This window comes from Martes martes (assembly GCF_963455335.1).
Source record: "Martes martes genome assembly, chromosome: 8".
NCBI classification, from domain to species: Eukaryota; Metazoa; Chordata; class Mammalia; order Carnivora; family Mustelidae; genus Martes; species Martes martes.
In genome coordinates this window covers 87,018,479-87,037,344 of record NC_137895.1, presented here as the reverse complement: position 1 = coordinate 87,037,344, position 18,866 = coordinate 87,018,479, and the positions used below count along the sequence as shown (strand labels likewise).

Genomic DNA, 18,866 nt, shown 5'->3' with positions numbered 1-18,866 from the left:
TTTTACTTTAAGCCTTTTGCAACAGTGGTCTCTGTAGCATGCACTATTGGCAACTACATGTGTCCCGGAAAAAACTGTAGCGTCTGGCCAAGAAGTTTAAAGGCCTTCGAGAATGTTTGCTGGACACACAACCTAATTTCCAATTTACCAAAAAAAGAAACTAACTCCCTATTATGCCCACCCATCCTCACCCTAACAAACATCCATTTTAGGAAGGTTACAAAAAACGAACTCTGCCCTATTCAGAACCAGCTGGATTACCAATTAAACATTCTTAACTAGGTTCACCACAAGAAAAACCCCAGACACTACAACCAATCAACAGGGAAATAGCTGTAAAAAAAACCTAACTATATTAGGGACAGTATAAAAAATTCTATGGAAAGAATGTAAAGATTTATTCAGACACATAGAAAATGACAAACCTGACGGCTGAGTCTCCTTATTTACTATCCTACTAGAGAAATAACATTGTTACACATTCCAAAAACATGGTCCATAATAAGGCCCAGCAGACATTAATCACGAAAAGCACGATCTTACCCCAACTGTCAGTCCCTGTTCGTAGACGTTCACCATGTTTATCAGACCCCACGGCATATTACCCATGCACAGAGCAGCAAGACCCAAGAACACACACGAGGTGCTTAACAGAAGCATTAGCCAGTGAACAAAGACCCCACTGCACAGGCTACACCACTGGGAACAAATATCAAAGCTGGAGATAATGAACTTGTTTTTGAGACTCCAAAGTAGGATGATGTCTTTTCTTGTTTGTCTGGTTTATTAAAGAAGCCTGAACCCACCTGAGAATCATTATTTTTAGTGGAGAGGAGAGCCACAGAACACACACTTGATCTCCCATAGCTGGAAGGTTAGGGGCTGCTGAGAAGTCAAAGCCCAGGCTTTGTACATCGGGAGCGAATACAATCCTGATCGTCTCTCCCAGATCCATCTGTGGGTCAATAATCACTTCAATATAACTGCCAAATATAACCTTCATCTTCTCCCCCAATGCCAAGACACATTTCAGACGAGTCTCTCAAATTAAATATTTTAGGGTTTCATGTGCTCTTCTTAGCCCCCAAAGCCTCATAAACAACATGCCCAGTCAAGTGTCCCACAGAGAGGTACCCACCTCTATAGTGAGAAGGGTGGGGGTGGTGTCAGGGAACAGAAGGCTGTGGGGGCTGGAAGGTAAGGGGTGTGTGAGGGTGGGGGAGTGCGTGGGGGGCAGGGCTGGAAGAAGGGATCGTGTGGGAAGGTAAATAAGTACTGACCAAGGGCCGGGAAGTCGGTCCAGTGGTGGGATCTTTAAATAATCTTGGGGGTTGGAGGGAGGTTCTAGGATTTCACCTGAAAGGCATCCACAAAGTGATTAACTGAATGGGCCCCCTGGGGTGGGGTGGGGGAAGCGAGGTGGAAAGCAAATACACCTAGATGCAGATTAACCATTCTGGAACCAGGTTTCCTAGGGTTAGAGAGGTTCCAAAGCCAAGCTCCAAAAACGTTTAGGGGCCTGTTGGTCTTGCTTCCTCCAAACAGCTTCCACAGGGCATGTGTATGTGGGGGGTTTTGCCCCATTGAACTCAAAGGGGCTGCGCGAAGGGGAAATGTGACTCCCTTTCCCAGAACATTAGGGAGGAAGCAGAGGGAAGGAAAGAGACACCCCAAATGCAGGTCCTGAAGGAAAGGTTAGAGACCCCTTCCCCTGTCATCTGAGGTGCGCAAGGGCTCGCAACATCAGGATACCTCAGAGAAGCAAACACCCATCGCCTGAACCCCTCAATCTTGGCGGGAGAAAAGGCGCCCCTCAAGAGCATCTGGAGGGAGGGAATGAAGACCCCCGCCCCTGGACATGCTGAATGGCAGAAGCACGGACCTCCGAATCTCAGGGAAGGGAGCCTGCACTCCCCACTATGGAACAAGGGGGTGCTGGGAGTGCGACCCTGAGAGCTCCCCGAATCCAGTTCCGCCTGGAAGACGGCTCGGGTCCCCAGGGGCCCCGCGTGAGCTCGGTCCCGGCGGGGCAGCCGTGCCTCGGAGGTCTGGGGACGCCGACCACGGGTCACCCGGACTCCTCCGCGCCCCCCACCCGGCCATATTGTGCGCGTGGGGAGGGGGCGCGCTGTAGCCAGGGGCCGCGGCTCGAGGCCTCGCCCTCGCCCGGCTCTCTCCATCCCGGCCTCCGCCCCCCGGCCCGGGACTCACCCTCGATCCCCCGGGGCCCGGACCCGCCGCTGCCGGCAAGCAGGAGGACGACAAGGGGGAAGAAGGAGGAGGCTCTGGCCGACTCCGCCATAGTAACCGCCGCCGCCGCCGCCGCCGCCGCCGCCGCCGCAGCCCAGCAGCGCCCAGCGCGCGCGCGCGCCCCCGGCGCCTCCCCTCCTCCCTCGGCCCCGCTCCCGCCTCCCTCTCCTCCGCCCGGCGCCGGCACGTGCGCTCCCGGCCGAGCCGGCGCCGCGGCCGCCGCGCGCGCCCCCGAAGGGCGGGGCCGGGTGCGCGCGGGCGCCCGCCTTAAAGGGGAGTGTCCCTGTTAAAGGAGTGGGAGGGGCTCACGCCGCGGCCACCTCACGGGTGGGTGCCGAGCGCTCCGCTGAGAGGCCCGGGTCTAACACGCGGCCTCCACCCTGGCCTGCACCCCGCCCCGCGCACAGTTATCAGCACCCACCCCTCTCCTCCGCATCGAATGCCATACGGGTCGCGTGCGTGTGTTCCTATTCCCTCTATCCCCACTGCTTCGCCTCAAGCCCCATCACGTCTCACGTCCCGCCGGGGTCCTCGCAACCCGCCTCCCTGTCCCGCGCGGCCGCCTGCGGCAACCTGTGTGATCACATCCTGGGGTGCCCCTTTGCAGAACAGAGCCAGGTTTTTAATAGCGCTCGGTCTTGGGGAGGGTGCTGCGGGAGGCGCTCCCATTCTGCTGTTTACCTTTTGGTAAACAGTTTGACATTATATATCAAATGCCTTAAAATATCCATACCCATGGGCTGGTATTATTCCTTGTCTGTCTTCCAAGAAATAATAGAGATGAGGACCAATATGTATGAAAAATGTTAACAGCTGCATGTTTATCATCGTAAAAAGCTGGACCCTTAAGGAGGCAGTAATAGAAGACAAATAAATGATGGCCCATCCATGGGATGGAGCATTATTTAGTAATTAAAAATTATATTTATAAAAACCAATAAGGTGGGATGTTTGTGAGATAATGTTAAATGAGAAAGCAAAATACCAAACTATTTACAGTATTATTCTAATTTTGTTGATAATATATAACTGTATGGGGAAAAGACTGGAAAGGAATTACCCAATATTATCAGTAGTTATTGCCAGGATTTTTTTTTTTTTTACTTTGTCTTGAAACGCTTCAATGTTTTCTAAATATTTTACAGATGAACAAGTGTTACTTTCAAATTTAGAAAAAAGTACTTAAAGAAGGTTAACTGGGGACGCCTGGGTGGCTCAGTGGGTTAAGCCTCTGCCTTCGGCTCAGGTCATGATCCCAGGGTCCTAAGATGGAGCCCCGCAGGGAGCCTGCTTCCCCCTCTCTCTCTGTTTGCCTCTCTGCCTACTTGTGATCTCTCTCTGTCAAATAAATAAATAAAATCTTTAAAAACAAATAAAATTAAAAAGGTTAACTGAATCAATCGCCCATATCTTTTTTAAAAGAGTTTGCTTTCTTTAGCTTGAGAAACAGTTTTAGCTCTTGAGGGGGTCAGAATCTTTGGAACCAGAGTTCTGGATCTGAATTTTCCCTTTCTTACTAACTGGCATGAATGTCTGGGCAAGTTTCTTAACCTCTCTAAGTACAGTGCATCATCATCCAAGATCTAGGGGTGGAGAGGATGACAAGAGGTGGGGGGGCAACATTTCCCAAATGGAACCCTCATCTTCTAAGTTGTTACAAATCTGAAGAACACCCATCCTCATATCCAGAAAAAAACAAGACTGCAGCCACACTCCTCAGACAACTCACACACAAACACACATGTGCAAAGTCACGCAGAGACGCAGTCTATGAGATGGTCAGTAGCTGCATGAGTAAACCCCTTATTTTTATACTGCTCTCCCTCATCACCCCAAAATGGTCACCCCCCCAGTGCATCTAACTGGTCTCTCAAACTCTGCCCCACCCATTCTTAGGGTGCCCAGCTGTGATGTGCACAGTGCTGGGTTACTGTCTTAGTTTCCTAGGGCTGCCTTAACAAAGTTCCACACACTGCATGGCTTAAAATAACAGAAATTTATTCTCTCACAGTTCTGGAGGCTAGAAATCTGAAACCAGGGTGTCAGCAGGCTCATGCTCTCTCTCTCTCTCAAGCCTCTAGGGAAGAATCCTTCCTTGTCTCTTCTGGCTTCTGATGGTTCCCAGAATCCTTGGTGTTCCCTATCTTGCGGAAGCATAATTTCATTCTCTGCCTCCATCTTCACATGGCCATCTTTCCTCCATGTATCTCTGTGTCCAAATTTCTCTCTTCCTATAAAGACACCAGTCACTGAATCAGGGCCAACCCCAATCCACTATGAGTTCAAGTAATTTTAATTTGATTATATCTGCAAAAATCCTATTTTTAAATAAGATCACATTTATAGGTTCTGGGTGGACCTGAATTCAGGGAAGACACTATTCAATACAGTTACATTCACCAATCCCTGTGGTTGCTTTATTCCTAGACTGCAAGGTCAGCTGTGTACCTGAATATACAGCCTGGGGACACTGGGGAGACAACCCCAAACCCAGCTCCACTGTCTCACTTGATAGCATTCGACTTTGGGCAAGGTATTTTGCCTCCCTAAGCCTTGATTCACTCATCTGTAAAACGGAGTTGATAATAGTTCTATCTCAGGGCACCTGGGTGGCTCAGGGGGTTAAGTGTCCAACTCTTGATTTCAGCTCAGGTCATGATCACAGGGTCATGAGGTTGAGCCCTATGTCAGGCTCTGCGTTCAGCAGGGAGTCTGCTTGAAGTTCTTTCCCTCTGCCCCTCTCCCTGTGCTCTCTCTCTCTCAAGTAAATAAATCTTTTTTAAAAAAAATAGTTCTATCTCATAGAGATGTTGCAAGGATATCATATATAAAGCAGTTAGCATAGCCTCTGACATATAGGAAGTGATATAAAAAGAATAGCTATTACGATATGACAATTTGACCTTTACTGCAATCCTGTGAAGTGGTTGAGGCATGTCGGTGTGTGTGCAATTTACAGGTGAGGCAGTTGAGACCCAAAGAAGGTGAGCAACTTGCCCAAGCCCACATATAATTAAGTGTTGAAGGAACAGCCCGCTGGTCCTGTGCTCCTTCAACATCATAGCATCTCATGCATTCCCAGAGATTGGTCTCTGAGAGCCAGCTGAAGGTGCGGACATTAGACTGGATGGGTTGTGGGAGGGGTTAGTTATATCCTCACACCCTATTCCTGAGGGTTTGGTGCCTACCTTCCCTTTTAGGTCCTGAGCCGAGTCCTAGGGCGCTCAGTCTACTTGTGTCCTGCCCAGAGATCCTCTCTCTGACCATCCCTGAAGGCTCAGCAAAGTGTCCATTTCTGTAAAGCTCCTTAATCTTAGGACTGGACCCACATCACAATCTACAAACTTCCTCTTTGCCTTGCTCTGTCCCTTTATCATGGGATTCCCCAGAGCTTACTCCCCAGGCTCCACTGACTAGACTGTCCAGTATTATGGCTGCCATCTTAGTCACAGTGCACCAAGACATTGTCATCTTAGGGGATCTGGCTCAGTTCGCCTTGGTGAGTAGCAGACTCATTAATCTCAAGAAGGGAATAGCTCGGGGCACCTGGGTGGCTCAGTGGCTTAAGCCTCTGCCTTCGGCCCAGGTCATGATCCCAGGGTCTTGGGATCGAGCCCCGCATCGGGCTCTCTGCTCAGTGGGGAGCCTGCTTCCCCCCTCTCTCCCTGTCTGCCTTTCTGCCTACTTGTGATCTCTCTTTCTGTCAAACAAATAAACAAAATCTTAAAAAAAAAAAAAAAAGAAGGGAATAGCTCATCTTCATTTACCCATTCTACAAGCATGTGTGGAGCACCTATGGTATACCAGGTGCACCACGTAAAGAGAGATACGTCATGGTCTTTGCCCTCACGGAACCTACAATAATAGAGGCAAGTATTTTAAAAAAGGCAACAATAGGGATGCCTTGGTGGCTCCACTGGTGAAGCTGCTGACTCTTGTTTTCAGCTCAGGTCATGATCTCAGGGTTCTGAGATCGAGCCCTGCATCAGGCCCTGCACTGAGCATGGAACCTGCCTACAATTCTCTCTCTCCTTCTGCCTTATGCCCTCCCCCACCTCCCTCCTCTTAAAAATTAAAAAAAAAAAAAAAAAGGCAACAACATGTGTTTATGCTGTAACACACACCGGTAAAGGCTCAGCGGGGGCACTCAAGAGATATGGATGTCTCAACTCTTCAGGGACAAGCTGAAGAGGGGGGGAAAGCTTTCACAGAGTGGCCATGCTACAGCTGACTCTTGGAAGATCAAAGAACGTTCCCTAGATAGACAGGCTGGTGTGGGGCAAGGGAAAGCAGGAGGTGGTTCCTGGCAGACAGAGCAGTACGAACAAGTTACTGAAGTAAAATTGCCTGGCGTTTAGAGGAAGCATGAGCAGCCTGGCAGCACAGAGAGTGAAGGGGGCGCGGGGTGAAGGGGGCTGGTGGCAGGGCAGACAGGTAACGTTGAAGAGATAGATGTGGACGGATACTTGGAAGTGTCATTTTCTCCAGTATTCTTGGCAGGGTTCTAAGCAGGCAGGTTTTTGTTTTGTTTTGTTTTTTTGTTTTTTTATCTAAATTCAATTACCATATAGCGTATTATTAGTTTCAGAGGTAGAGTTCAGTGATTCATCAGTCGCATACAACACCCAGGGATTCAAGAGATCGGGGGTTTCTAATGTGAGAAAGGATAAAGTAAGATGAGGAACCAAGGGGCGCCTGAGTGGCTCAGTGGGTTAAAGCCTCTGCCTTCGGCTCAGGTCGTGATCTTAGGGTCCTGGGATCGAGCCGTGTCAGGCTCTCTGCTCAGCAGGGAGCCTGCTTCCTCCTCCATCTCTCTCTGTCTGCCTTTCTGCCTACTTGTGATCTCTGTCTGTCAAATAAATAAATAAAATCTTAAAAAAAAAAAAAAAAGATGAGGAACCAAGAATGTCTAGGATTTGAGGATTTGAAGCCTGATGCTTCGAGGGTATGATTACCTGAGGAGGTTCAGTGCAACATGGGGTAGAGGCCTAACCTCACGGGGCTATAAGTGAATGGCAAGCGGAGGCTTAGAAAGACTGAGAGTCATCTGTTCTTTAGAAGAACTTGGCTGAGGGGCACCTGTGGGTCTCAGTCAGTTAAGCACCCAACTCTTGATTTCAGGGCAGGGTTGTATGTAAGTTGAGCCCCACATCTCTGAGCTCTGCTCTGGATGCTGGGTGTGGAGCATGGAGTCTGTTTAAGATTCTGTTTCCTGGGGCACCTGGGTGGCTCAGCTGCTTAAGCATCTGCCTTCATTTCAGGTCATGATCCCAGGGTCCTGGGATAGAGCCCCGTGTCAGGCTCCCTACTCCATGGGGAGTCTGCCTCTCCCCCTCCATCTGCCTCTCCCCGGGCTCATGCTTTCTCTCACTTTCTCTCTCTCAAAAATAAATAAAACCTTAAAAAAAAATTCTCTCTCAAGGGGCGCCTGGGTGGCTCAGTGGGTTAAAGCCTCTGCCTTCGGCTCAGGTCATGATCCCAGGGTCCTGGGATCGAGCCCCGCATCAGGCTCTCTGCTCAGCAGGGAGCCTGCTTCCTCCTCTCTCTCTGCCTGCCTCTCTGCCTACTTGTGATCTCTCTCTCTCTGTCAAATAAATAAATAAAAATAAAAATAAAAAAAAAATTAAAAAAAAAAATTCTCTCTCTCCCTCTGACCCTCCCCCTTCTCAAATATAAATACATACATACATACATACGTACATAAAAGAACGTGGCTGTGATGGGAGAGGGAGGTTTGAATTTCCTTCAGAATGATGGACTAGTTTTTCTGAGCAAACCTTCTGCTGAAGAAGCAACTCAAAATACTTAGAAAACTACCAAGGAAGCGAAGAATATTCAAGTCAAAAACTAAGGAACAAGAGAGGAAAGCAAAGCTGCAAAGCTGGCTTTCACCTTGAGACCATTTGCATACCAGGTGAACTTGAACTTTGGTTTTCAAAGGCAAGCAGGATAGAGGGAACAGAAAACAAAGCCCCAGACTGCCCAAGGTGAGGAGTCTAATAAGCAACCATTTGCACAAAGCTGTGACCCAGGATGGGTAATAATATACTAGGTTGAAGAATGAACTAGAAATAATTCACTCCTCCAGGAGATAGGCAAGGAAAATTGCCAGACTTAAACCTTGGCTCTGAGTAAGAATGGGGGAAAATCTTCCCTGAGAATTCGCAACCACAAGTGGGCTTGCATGATTCAATTTCACTACAAATTCACTCTACCAGTGTGATCTGAAAAACTATACACTATTTAGATTCAAATGGTCCTGGGCTGGTGGTACCTTCTGAAAGTAACTGGAAGGAAGAAGAGCAGATCATCTCTAGGCGAGCCCACCTTCAACTTGGGCTACAAGGAATTCTCACAGACAAAATTCCAAGAAATATAATCTCTGTAGTCAAAAATCCAAAAACAACTAAATAAGTCCTAGAGAAAAATAGCAGTCAACTTAGAATATCGTATACAATAGCTCCCCCATCCACAGGGGATACATTCCAAGACCCCCAGTGAAACTGGATAGTGACAAGCCCTTTATATACTATCTTTCCCTATCCATCCATACATACCTATGATAAAGTTTAACTTACAAATTAGGCACAGTAAGGGATTAACAGCAATAACAATCAAGTAGAGCAATTGTAACACTATCCCGTAATAAAAGTTATGTAAATGTGATCTCTCAAAATATCCTATTGTGCTGTATTCACCCTTCTTGTGATAATGTGTGATGATAAAATGCTTATAAGATGCAATGAATGAGGTGAATGATGTAGGCATTGTAATGTAGTATTAGGCTTCTATTGACTTTCTGACAATATGTCAGAAGGAGAATCATCTGCTTCTGGACCATGGTGGACCACAGGTAACTAAAACTGTGGAAAGGGAAATCACAGATAAAGGGGAGGAGGACTACTGGACTCATAGAAAATACCTTTCAAAAATAAAGGCTTGGAAAAATAAAAAATAAAAAATAAATTAAAAAAATAATAAAGACTTGGGGCACCTGGATGGCTCAGCCCTTTAAGCGTCTGCCTTCAGCTCAGATCATGATCCCAGAGTCCTGAGATCGAGCCCCACATGGGGTTCCCTGCTCAATGGGGTGTCTGCTTCTCCCCTCCCTCTCCCCCTGCTCATGTTTCTCTCTCTCTCTCTCAAATAAATAAGTGAAATCTTAAAAAAAAAAGACTAAATAGGGGCGCCTGGGTGGCTCAGTGGTTTAAGCCTCTGCCTTCGGCTCAGGTCATGATCTCAGGGTCCTGGGATCGAGCCCCGCATCGGGCTCTCTGCTCAGCAGGAGCCTGCTTCCCCCTCTCTCTGTCTGCCTCTCTGCCTAGCTCTGATTTCTCTCTGTCAAATAAATAAAAAATAAAAAAAAAATAAAAAAAAAGACTAAATAAAAAATGTATAAGTTACATATGAATTCATGCATATTTTATTAATTGTCAGATATATGCTAATAACAGATTATATAACTTCCAAATTAAGAGAAGGAAGAAAATAGAATGAGAAAAAATAATCCATCCAAAAGAATAAAGGGAGGAAAGGAAAAAAATATTAATGAAGGATGAATAGAAAGCATAAATGAAATGGTGAAAATAAATTAAATATGTCCATGATTACAATAAATGTGAATGGGCTAAATAATCCAATTTAAAGGTACAGATTTCCAGATTGGACAAGAGAAAGAGAGAAAAGGAGATTTCTAGAAGGATACATAAGGTCACAGAAGTGTTTGCTGTGTTTTGTTGCCTTAACAGGAAGGGAGTGATGGCAACTTAGACTGCGGTAAAGGAGCCAAGAGGAGTTTAAAGGTATAGGAAGAAGAAGGAATAAGTGATGGAGCCAGAACCCAGGGTGGATGGGGAACACAGCATCAAGATGCAGAGGTACAGGGAATAGCGTTGGCCAGAGGCTGGAGGAAGAAGGTGTACCAAAGGACTTTATAGGCATGAGAGGGCCACCTAGGTGTTCTCCGTCAAACTGAGGTCATGGCCCTCTGTTGTGGTACAGTATGGTCAAGAGGGAGGATGGCATATGATGGTGGATCTGCTTGAAGAGAGTGGTGAGCATTTGGACAAGACAGTGTGGACAATGGGAGTGGTGTGCAGGGACATGGAAAAATGGAAAGGGATTGCCAAGATGGCACTGGGGCCCAGCCAGGATTGCAGGACACAAAACTGAGGTCATAACAAGCTTTGGTACAGTTTTTCTGGAAATACTTAGCAGCCCCGGGTGAGAGCAGAAGAGGGGACTTTTGGAGGATGAAGAGGTAGGGAACGGGGTGATAGGGGCTGGTGGGTGAACAGATGGGACAGGGAGTTGAGGGAAGCAGCAGGAGCACAGTGTAGGAATGGAAGATAATTAATGTGACATGGCTGGTGGCTGAGGATGGGAGGCTGGCCAGAGGGGCTGCTGTGGCCCTTGGAAGCCTGAAGGCCCCAGACAGTGTCAGGGACCTGATGCCGTCAGCCGTGTGCCATCTGTGCTCAGTGGTCCCATGAGATGGTGCTGAGCTCTGGTGTCCTTGAGGAAAACCCTCCCCTGGCTTTTCTCCTCCTGTTGCTGCTCCAGAGGCTATCGCATGATTTTAGATTTTTTTCTTTAACCCTCACACTGACCTCGTTCTACCCTAGTGCCTCCTCGGTAAACAGGCCTGGTGCCCTCAGCCTTGATGATTCATACTTCAGTTTCTCTCTAAGCATGCCCAATGGCCAAGCAGGATGGCTCTCCTGGTCATGCTCCTTTTGTCGTGGACCATCTGAGCTTTTGCCCGCGTGGCCCCTTCTTCTCCCTGCCCTAAGTGAGGCCCCTTCCAGAGTCTCAGACCACACATATCTGGTACTGCTCGTACTTACAGGCCCTATCACCTGGCCACACTCCCCACAGTCCCCAGGCACACTGCTGCACACCCATGTCCATGAAAGCCCCTTTCTTTATGTCATCTGCCTTCTGGACAGCATAGAGGCTCCCTGTTGCCCAAAACACCAAGCCAAGCCCATGACATTCTAAATCTAGAGGAGAGTTTAGAAATTATTTTAGTCTGAGCTCATTTTACAGATGGACAAATTGAGGTTCAGACAAGATCAATGATTTGTCCAGGGTAGAACCAAAGGGGCCAGTCGAGACCTCCACATGATGAGAACTTACTATCCATCCAGACTTAGTTAAAAATAGCATACAGGAACTGACCATTTACTCTCCTAAGAGCTTTATATGGACTATTTATTTAATCTTCACAACAACTCCATTGTAGAGAGGAGGAACTGAGGCATAGAGAGATTAAATAAGTTGCGAAAGTTCACCCAACTAATCTTGGTCCTGATAGCTCTCTTGGCTTCTCTCTCCCTCTCTCTCTCACACACATCCACAGACACACAGACCCCAAATCCTCAGTCATAGTATTTCCCCTGCCTGGACAGCCCTCGTTCCGTCTTGTCCATCTTGATTATAAGAGTCAATGCCCCCTTCTCCTGGGTGAGTGCATGATCTGCCCTCTGTCCACAGATGATTGAACAGTGTTGGGCATCTGAACCCAGGAAAAACAGTAAGTAGACTGGCTGACTCTTCAGTTTCTCTCTTGTGGGCATTGGAACTCAGGAGGCATAGTAACTGAGTCACTTAGATGGTGACAAGAGCTACAGAGCACTACTGGAAAGCCATTCTGGTCATGTAGCATGACCAGGCTGAACCAGGAGAGGAGAGAGGAATGGAACAGAGGCAGAGAGAGAGAGAGACAGAGAGAGAGATTACTGAGGTGTGTCTATGGGTATGTACGTGTGCCCACATGCCCTCCATACTCACCCACTCAGTCAAATTATCCTCAACAAATAACCAGCCCAGTGTCTTCTCAGCTCCCATGAGATCTAGCTGTATTTTCCACTACCGTTTCTCTGAGATTCCCACGCCTTTCCAGGAAATCCTCTTTTCACTTCCGTCGGTTTAGGGTACTGGTCCTTGAAGCCTGCAAGCCTTAGCTAGGACACCAGTTCAACGAATTGCACTCATCCTTCAGAAGGAGCTCAGGGCCTGACTGCTCCAGGAAGCCTTCCCCATCCTGGGTATGCTCCTCTCTCCTTCCCCAGACAGACCATAAGCCCTTCACTTCCATTTTCCTCCTGATGTTCAGTAAATACATACGGATTGACCGAGCCTGCTACCTTCGGGGCACACATTTCTAATCTTGCTGTCTGAAGTTGGACTATCTTTATGGCTATCATCTTATGTTCTAGCAAATCCACGCACCCACCATCCATTTTTTATTTATCCCGGGAATATGCCCCGAGTGTCTGTGTGCCAGGCACCAGACTAGGCCTTGGGGATGCTTATGATGAAGTTCATAGTCCAGAAGAGAAATCCAGAGTGTCATCACCAAACTGGTCACACCAACACAGCCTCTGCTTTCATGATCCCAGACACACACACACACACACACACACACACACACACACACACACACCAGACATGACTATCAACCCCGTCACTGTGTCACACACACCCAGCACACACCCAGACATGGGCTCTGTCTTGTTTTCTTCTCCCTGTTCCTCCCTCCCTGTCCTCACACAAAGTGCCCACCCCGTTTCCTACTGGTCTCACACTCACACAGCTCTCCCCTCCACTCTCGCTCCTTTCAGATCATTCTCTTTGGTACTGGAATTGACACTATAGTCTAGAGTGTGTATGCCTTTATGCTATTTTAAGACCCCAGCACTTTGCAAAAACCTGGTGGAGAATACTGCCAAAGCCAGGGAGTGGGGGAGGGGGCTGAGCAACCTGAGCCTGGGGCCGCCTGGGTGCCTGCGTACCAGGTTAGCTGACCCAGGTGCAGAGCCTCTGCTCCAGCCTAGCCGTTCACTGCTGGTATCCTGGCCACCCCGTTGGCCCAGCCTAACCCAGGCTCTGCGTTCTTGTGCCCTGCCCACCCTTATCCCTCCCCAGAAGCTGCTTAGGAGTTTGCACACCAGGCAGCATGTAAAATGGTTGTGTTTCTGAAAACACACACACACACGCAGAGAAGCCCTGAAATTCTTCTTGGAACAGGGCCAGGGATTTATTTATGAAATTCCCAGGGGGCGGGAGAGACAGAAGTCTGGACTTTGCAGACTGAATGTTGTGTGGCCATCCCGTCAACATCACCACCAGCTCTCGTGTGCACTTACTAAATGCCCACTCCCTGCCAGGGCCAGCCTATAGGGACCTCAGGGGGATGAGAGGCAGGCTCAGATGTGCCATAGTCAAGACAGTGGCAGGCTCTCCCCTGTCTTCCCCACCAGAGGCAGAAACAAACATGATATTGTCCTATTTTGCCTATAGTTCCCTGCTCTGCCACCTCTCTCCCCCTTGCTCACGCCAATTTGGAATCCACACTGTCCTGTGGATGGACATCAGGGTTCTCTAAAAAAGGCTTCATGGCCAGTTTCTACCCAAGTGGGAAACGGGGAGCTATAGTGTGCTAAATCTTCTACTCCCATCTGCAGCAGTTCGGCATGGAACAGAAAGGGGGTTTACACCTAAGCAAGGCAGGGTCTGCTGGATACTAGAGAAAGCCGCTTAGGATGGTTTCTAGGTCATCTCTGAGGATGTCTAGTGGGTGATTCAGAGGGGAACAGGCTGATGGAGTTGGGGAGAGGACCTTAATTCTGCTTCCAGTGGAAAAGTGTGTAGAAGCTGCCTGCTATAAAACAGGCTTTCAGTTTCTGCCCCTTATCTAGCCCACTACCTAAGAGGACACTTGGCAGAAGAGGCTTCTTGTGCCTCCCTTGGCTCTATAGAGGTAAGAAGGGGTGGACCTAATTGTGTCTTTAGTTTCCCATATATACCCTGTTTTTCAAGGGAAAGGCATAGGATCAATCTCTGTGCAATGACTGATCTTATGCAAGTGTCATGATTTTTCTCAAGAACTTAGGGGTAAGGTCCCAGGTGAAAATATAGAATAGCCCTTCAGAGATAAGACAGAATGATAGAATTAAAGACCTCAGTGTGAGACCCAAAACCATAAAAGTCCTAGAAGAGAGCACAGGCAGGGGCGCCTGTGTGGCTCAGTCAATTGAGCACAGGCAGGGGCGCCTGTGTGGCTCAGTCAATTGACTGTACGACTCTTGGTTTCAGCTCAGGTCATGATCTCAGGATCTTGAGATCAAGCCCCATGTCAGGCTCTGCAATCAGTGGGGAGTCTGCCGAAACTCCCTTTGCTCCTGCTCTCGAGCACGCACCCTCTCTCTGTATCAATCAATCAATCAATCAATCTTTAAAAAAAAAAAAAAAGAGCGCAATGGCCGTAATCTCTCTGACATCAGCTGTGGCAACATTTTTCTAGATACATCTTCTGAGGCAAGGGAAATAAAAGCAAAAATAAACTATTGGGAGTTCATCAAAATAAAAACCTTCTGCACAGCAAAGGAAACAATCAGCAAAACTGAAAGACAATCTATGGAACGGGAGATGTTTGCAAATGGCATATCTGATAAAGAGTTGGTACCCATAATATATAAAGAACTTCTGTAACTCAACACCCCAAAACCAAATAATCCAGTTTAAAAACGGGCAGATGACCTGAATAGACATTTTCTAGACATGTCAAGGAAGACATCCAGATATCCAACAGACACATGAAAAGACATCACTCATCAACAGAGAAATGCAAATTAAAACCACAATGAGATATCGCCTCGCACCTGTCAAAATGGCTAAAGTCAAAAACATGAGAAACAGCAAGTGTTGGTGAGAATGTGGAGAAAAGGAACCCTTGTGCACTGTTGGTGGGAATGCAAAGTGGTGCAGCCACTGTGGAAGACAGTATGGAAGTTCCTCAAGAAAATTAAAAATAGAACTACCCTATGATCCAGTACTTGCACTACTAAATATTTACCCAAAGAATACAAAAACACTACTTCGAAGGGATGCATGCACCCCTATGTTTACTGAAGCATTATTTACAATCGCCAAACTATGGAAACAGCCCAAGTGTCCACTGATGGATAAATGGATAAAGAAGAAATGGATAGGGGCGCCTGGGTGGCTCAGTGGGTTAAAGCCTCTGCCTTTGGCTCAGGTCATGATCCCAGGGTCTTGGGATGGAGCCCCGCATCAGGCTCTCTGCTTACCAGGGAGCCTGCTTCCCCCCCCCCCGCCCCGCCTGCCTCTCTGCCTACTTGTGACCTCTGTCTGTCAAATAAATAAATAAAATCTTTAAAAAAAAGAAGAAGAAGAAATGGATAAAGAATTCACACACACACACACACACACACACACACACACAGGAATATTATTCAGCCACCAAAAAAGAATGAAATCTTGTCATTTGCAACAACATGGATGGATCTAGAGGGTATAACTCTAAGGGAAATAAGTCAGAGAGAGACAAATATCATATGATTTCACTCATATGTAGAACTTAAGAAACAAAATAAACGAGCAAAGAAAAAGAAAGAGAGAAAGAGAGAAGTCAAGAAACAGTGTCTTAACCATAGAGAACAAACCACTGTTACCAGAGGGGAGGTGGCTGCAGGATGGGTAAAGAGGTGAAGGGGGTTAAAAGCACACCTACCCTGATGAGCACTGAGTACAGAACAGTTGAATCACTATGTTGTACACCTGAACTTAAGCAAATGCCATGATTTTACTAATTTTACTAATATACTCATTTTTTACTAATATAACACTATATGGGGGACCTGGGTGGCTCAGTCGTTAAGCATCTGCTTTCAGCTCAGGTCATGATCCGAAGGGTCCTGGGATCAAGCCCCTCATTGGGCTCAGCGGGAAGCCTGCTTCTCCCTCTCCCACTACCCCTGCTTGTGCTCCCTCTCTTGCTGTGTCTCTCTCTGTCAAATAAATAAATAAAATCTTTAAAAAAAAAAAACACTATATGTTAGCTACACTGGAATTTTTAAAAATGTAAAAAAAAAAAAAAAGATAGAATGACAGATAAAAGGCCACTGTACCTACCACGGGGATTGTAGGACTTCTTAATCAAAGGCCACATCCAGAAAAGAACTATATCAGGTTACAGGTAATTAAATACATTAAGTAAAAAACAGACATGGGAAGAACAATAGGGACCGTTTTCCTTTCGGAATACCAGAATCTTCCCTACCCTAACCTTGGAGCGACTAAGGCTCCAAGCTCTGAAGTTTAGGCTCCCTGTTCTATTTAGAAAGAAAATCCCGTCTACGGCCATACCACCCTGAACGCGCCCGATCTCGTCTGATCTCGGAAGCTAAGCAGGGTTGGGCCTGGTTAGTACTTGGATGGGAGAAAGAAAATCCTCCCTCCCCAAGTCCCAGGGGCCTCACAGACCTCCGGAAATTTCTCTCTCCCTTGGGAAGCCCCAGCCTGGTTACACAGAATGAGTTGGGGCGGGGAGATGTGCCTTCCAGCAGCCTCTCCCAGGTGAGGTGAGCAGGTGTGGGCAGGCTCACCTGCCTGGGAAGCTTGTGGTGAGTAGGCGGACCCATTCCTGACTGGGAGGAAGACAGCATCAGCCTGCCAGGGCCTGTGTGTACATGTGTGCATGCCTATGTGCGAGCATGCGTACGTGTGTGTGCGCGCGCGCGTCTGTTGGGAAAGGAGTTGGCACAGTGCTAAAGGCACAGAAACACTCCCCCCACACACCCCTAAAGCTATACTAAGCAACCATGACTTGCCTCTTCAGGCTGACAGGCAAATGTACCTATGGGCAGATAGGAAGTTCCAGAATTACTTCTAGGCTCCTTCTGTAGAAGAAAGACCATGGGCTCTGGGTTCAGACATATCTGAGCTCAAATCCCAGCTCTATTACTTCTCAGCTGTGTGATCTGGGACCCGTCACTTAACCTCTTTAACCTTTGGGTTCCTCATCTGTAAAATGGGAATAATTTTTCTCTTGCAACATGTTGGTGAGGAGAGGAGGAAGCTGTACTTGATCAGTTGCCAAAGGCTGTAGACAGAAGAGTTATGACTTCCTAGAGGTCCATAATGCAAGCACCAAAGTCAGACTACCGGCTTTTAAGCTCCCTGTACTGGTCTTGGCACCTGTAAAATGGGGCCTAATGGTCCTACCTCACAGGTTAGTTGGGAGAATCCAAGTCAATACACATACACAGCACATTTAATGGTGTCTGGCCGGAAAAAGTGCTCAAAACAGGTTGGGTACTGTCCTGCTTGGAGCTCTCCCTCACACCCCTGTGGTCTTTGTCCCCAGGACCCAGCCCCATTAGCCTTTGTCTCAGCTTACCCTGCCTGTGGCTTCTGGCCACTTTTTCTTACAGTAAAATGTGTTTTTCTTCCCCCCCCCCCCCCCCCGGGCTGGTCCTTCCTGGGCGTGCTGTTGTCATGGGAACCTACAGGGGCTGTCTGGCTTTGGGGGAGGAAGGGGTTGTGGATTAAAGCCCAAGAATACCACCGCTGCTGTTCGAAACACTACCACAGTCCGCTGGCCACGATCCTTGCGCCGGAGAATAAATCCAAACAGTGGGGGCCCGAGGGAGGAGGTTATGGGGCCTACTCCCTGCCGGTCCTGCCGCTGGCCAGGTAGGTAAAATGCCCTGTTTCAACAAGCTCCACCCCCCTGTCTCCATCATCTTATCAGAAACACAGCCCCTTTCTGAGCACCATTGTCTCCTCATGAGGCGAAACAAATGCACGGCATAGAACAGGGGTTTATGGTTGATTTATTATTCCTTTTCATCTCTGAGAAAACTATGCTACTCCAGAGTAGATACAATGAACCTGACTTAACAGATAGGGAAACTGAGGCTCCAGAAACATCTAAGCGACTTGCCTGAGTCATTCAGTCTGTAAAATGTGGAAATAGCCCCTGGGATCCAAATCCTTTGATCTTTGCCATTATCCTAAAATGCCTGGGTGCAGAGGACGAAGGGAAAAGGGAAGAGAGCTGGTCCCCATAAGCCAGTGATTCTGGGAGGACTAAAAAGCACTCTTCCCTCCTCCCCCACTAAAATTCCACTTTTAAAAATTAAAGCATTGGGGCACCTGGGTGGCTCAGTGGGTTAAAGCCTCTGCCTTCAGCTCGGGTCATGGTCTCCGGGTTCTAGGATCGAGCCCCGAGTCAGGCTCTCTGCTTGTCAGGGAGCCTGCTTCCCCCTCTCTCTCTGCCTGCCTCTCTGCCTATTTGTGATCTCTCTCTCTCTGTCAAATAAATAAATAAAATCTTTAAAAAAAAATTAAAGCATTTTTTATTAGCAAAATAGCACATTAAGAGCCTTAAAGAAGTTCTAAACTTGAACCTCATAATTTCACGCCTAGAAATGATCCTAAGCATACCCATACATTTCTTGACCCTACACTTCCAGTTGTGAGAGTTCATCCTAAAGAGAGACTGTAATCAGACACATGCCTAAAGATGTGACTCGGGAATTCCAGTCATTGCAGTTTCAGCTGAAATAGTAAAATATTGACATAAATGCACATTCAAAAATAGAGGATTATTCATGTAAGGTACTTTTATACAAAGAGTTGTAGAAAAAGGTTTAATGACACAAAAAGATGTTTCTGATATACAGTTAAAGTGGGGAAGAGCAGGTTATAAAATATGTACAGTACAGAAATGCCTGGGTGACTCAGTTGTTAAGCATCTGCCTTTGGCTCAGGTCATGATCCCAGGGTCCTGGGATCAAGTCCCTGCT

The 18,866-nt window shown here is 47.4% G+C and overlaps 1 protein-coding gene across 1 annotated transcript in view; it reads right to left on the bottom strand.

Annotated features, from left to right (window-relative positions):
- ACVR1B (activin A receptor type 1B) overlaps positions 1–2,357 on the bottom strand; it is a 34,095-nt gene extending 31,738 nt beyond the window's left edge. The window contains exon 1 of the mRNA XM_080811455.1: positions 2,212–2,357. Within this exon, the coding sequence (XP_080667581.1) occupies positions 2,212–2,302 (91 nt within the window). The 5' untranslated portion in view covers positions 2,303–2,357. The remainder of the gene's footprint in view (positions 1–2,211) is intronic.
- Positions 2,358–18,866: the final 16,509 nt, after the last annotated feature.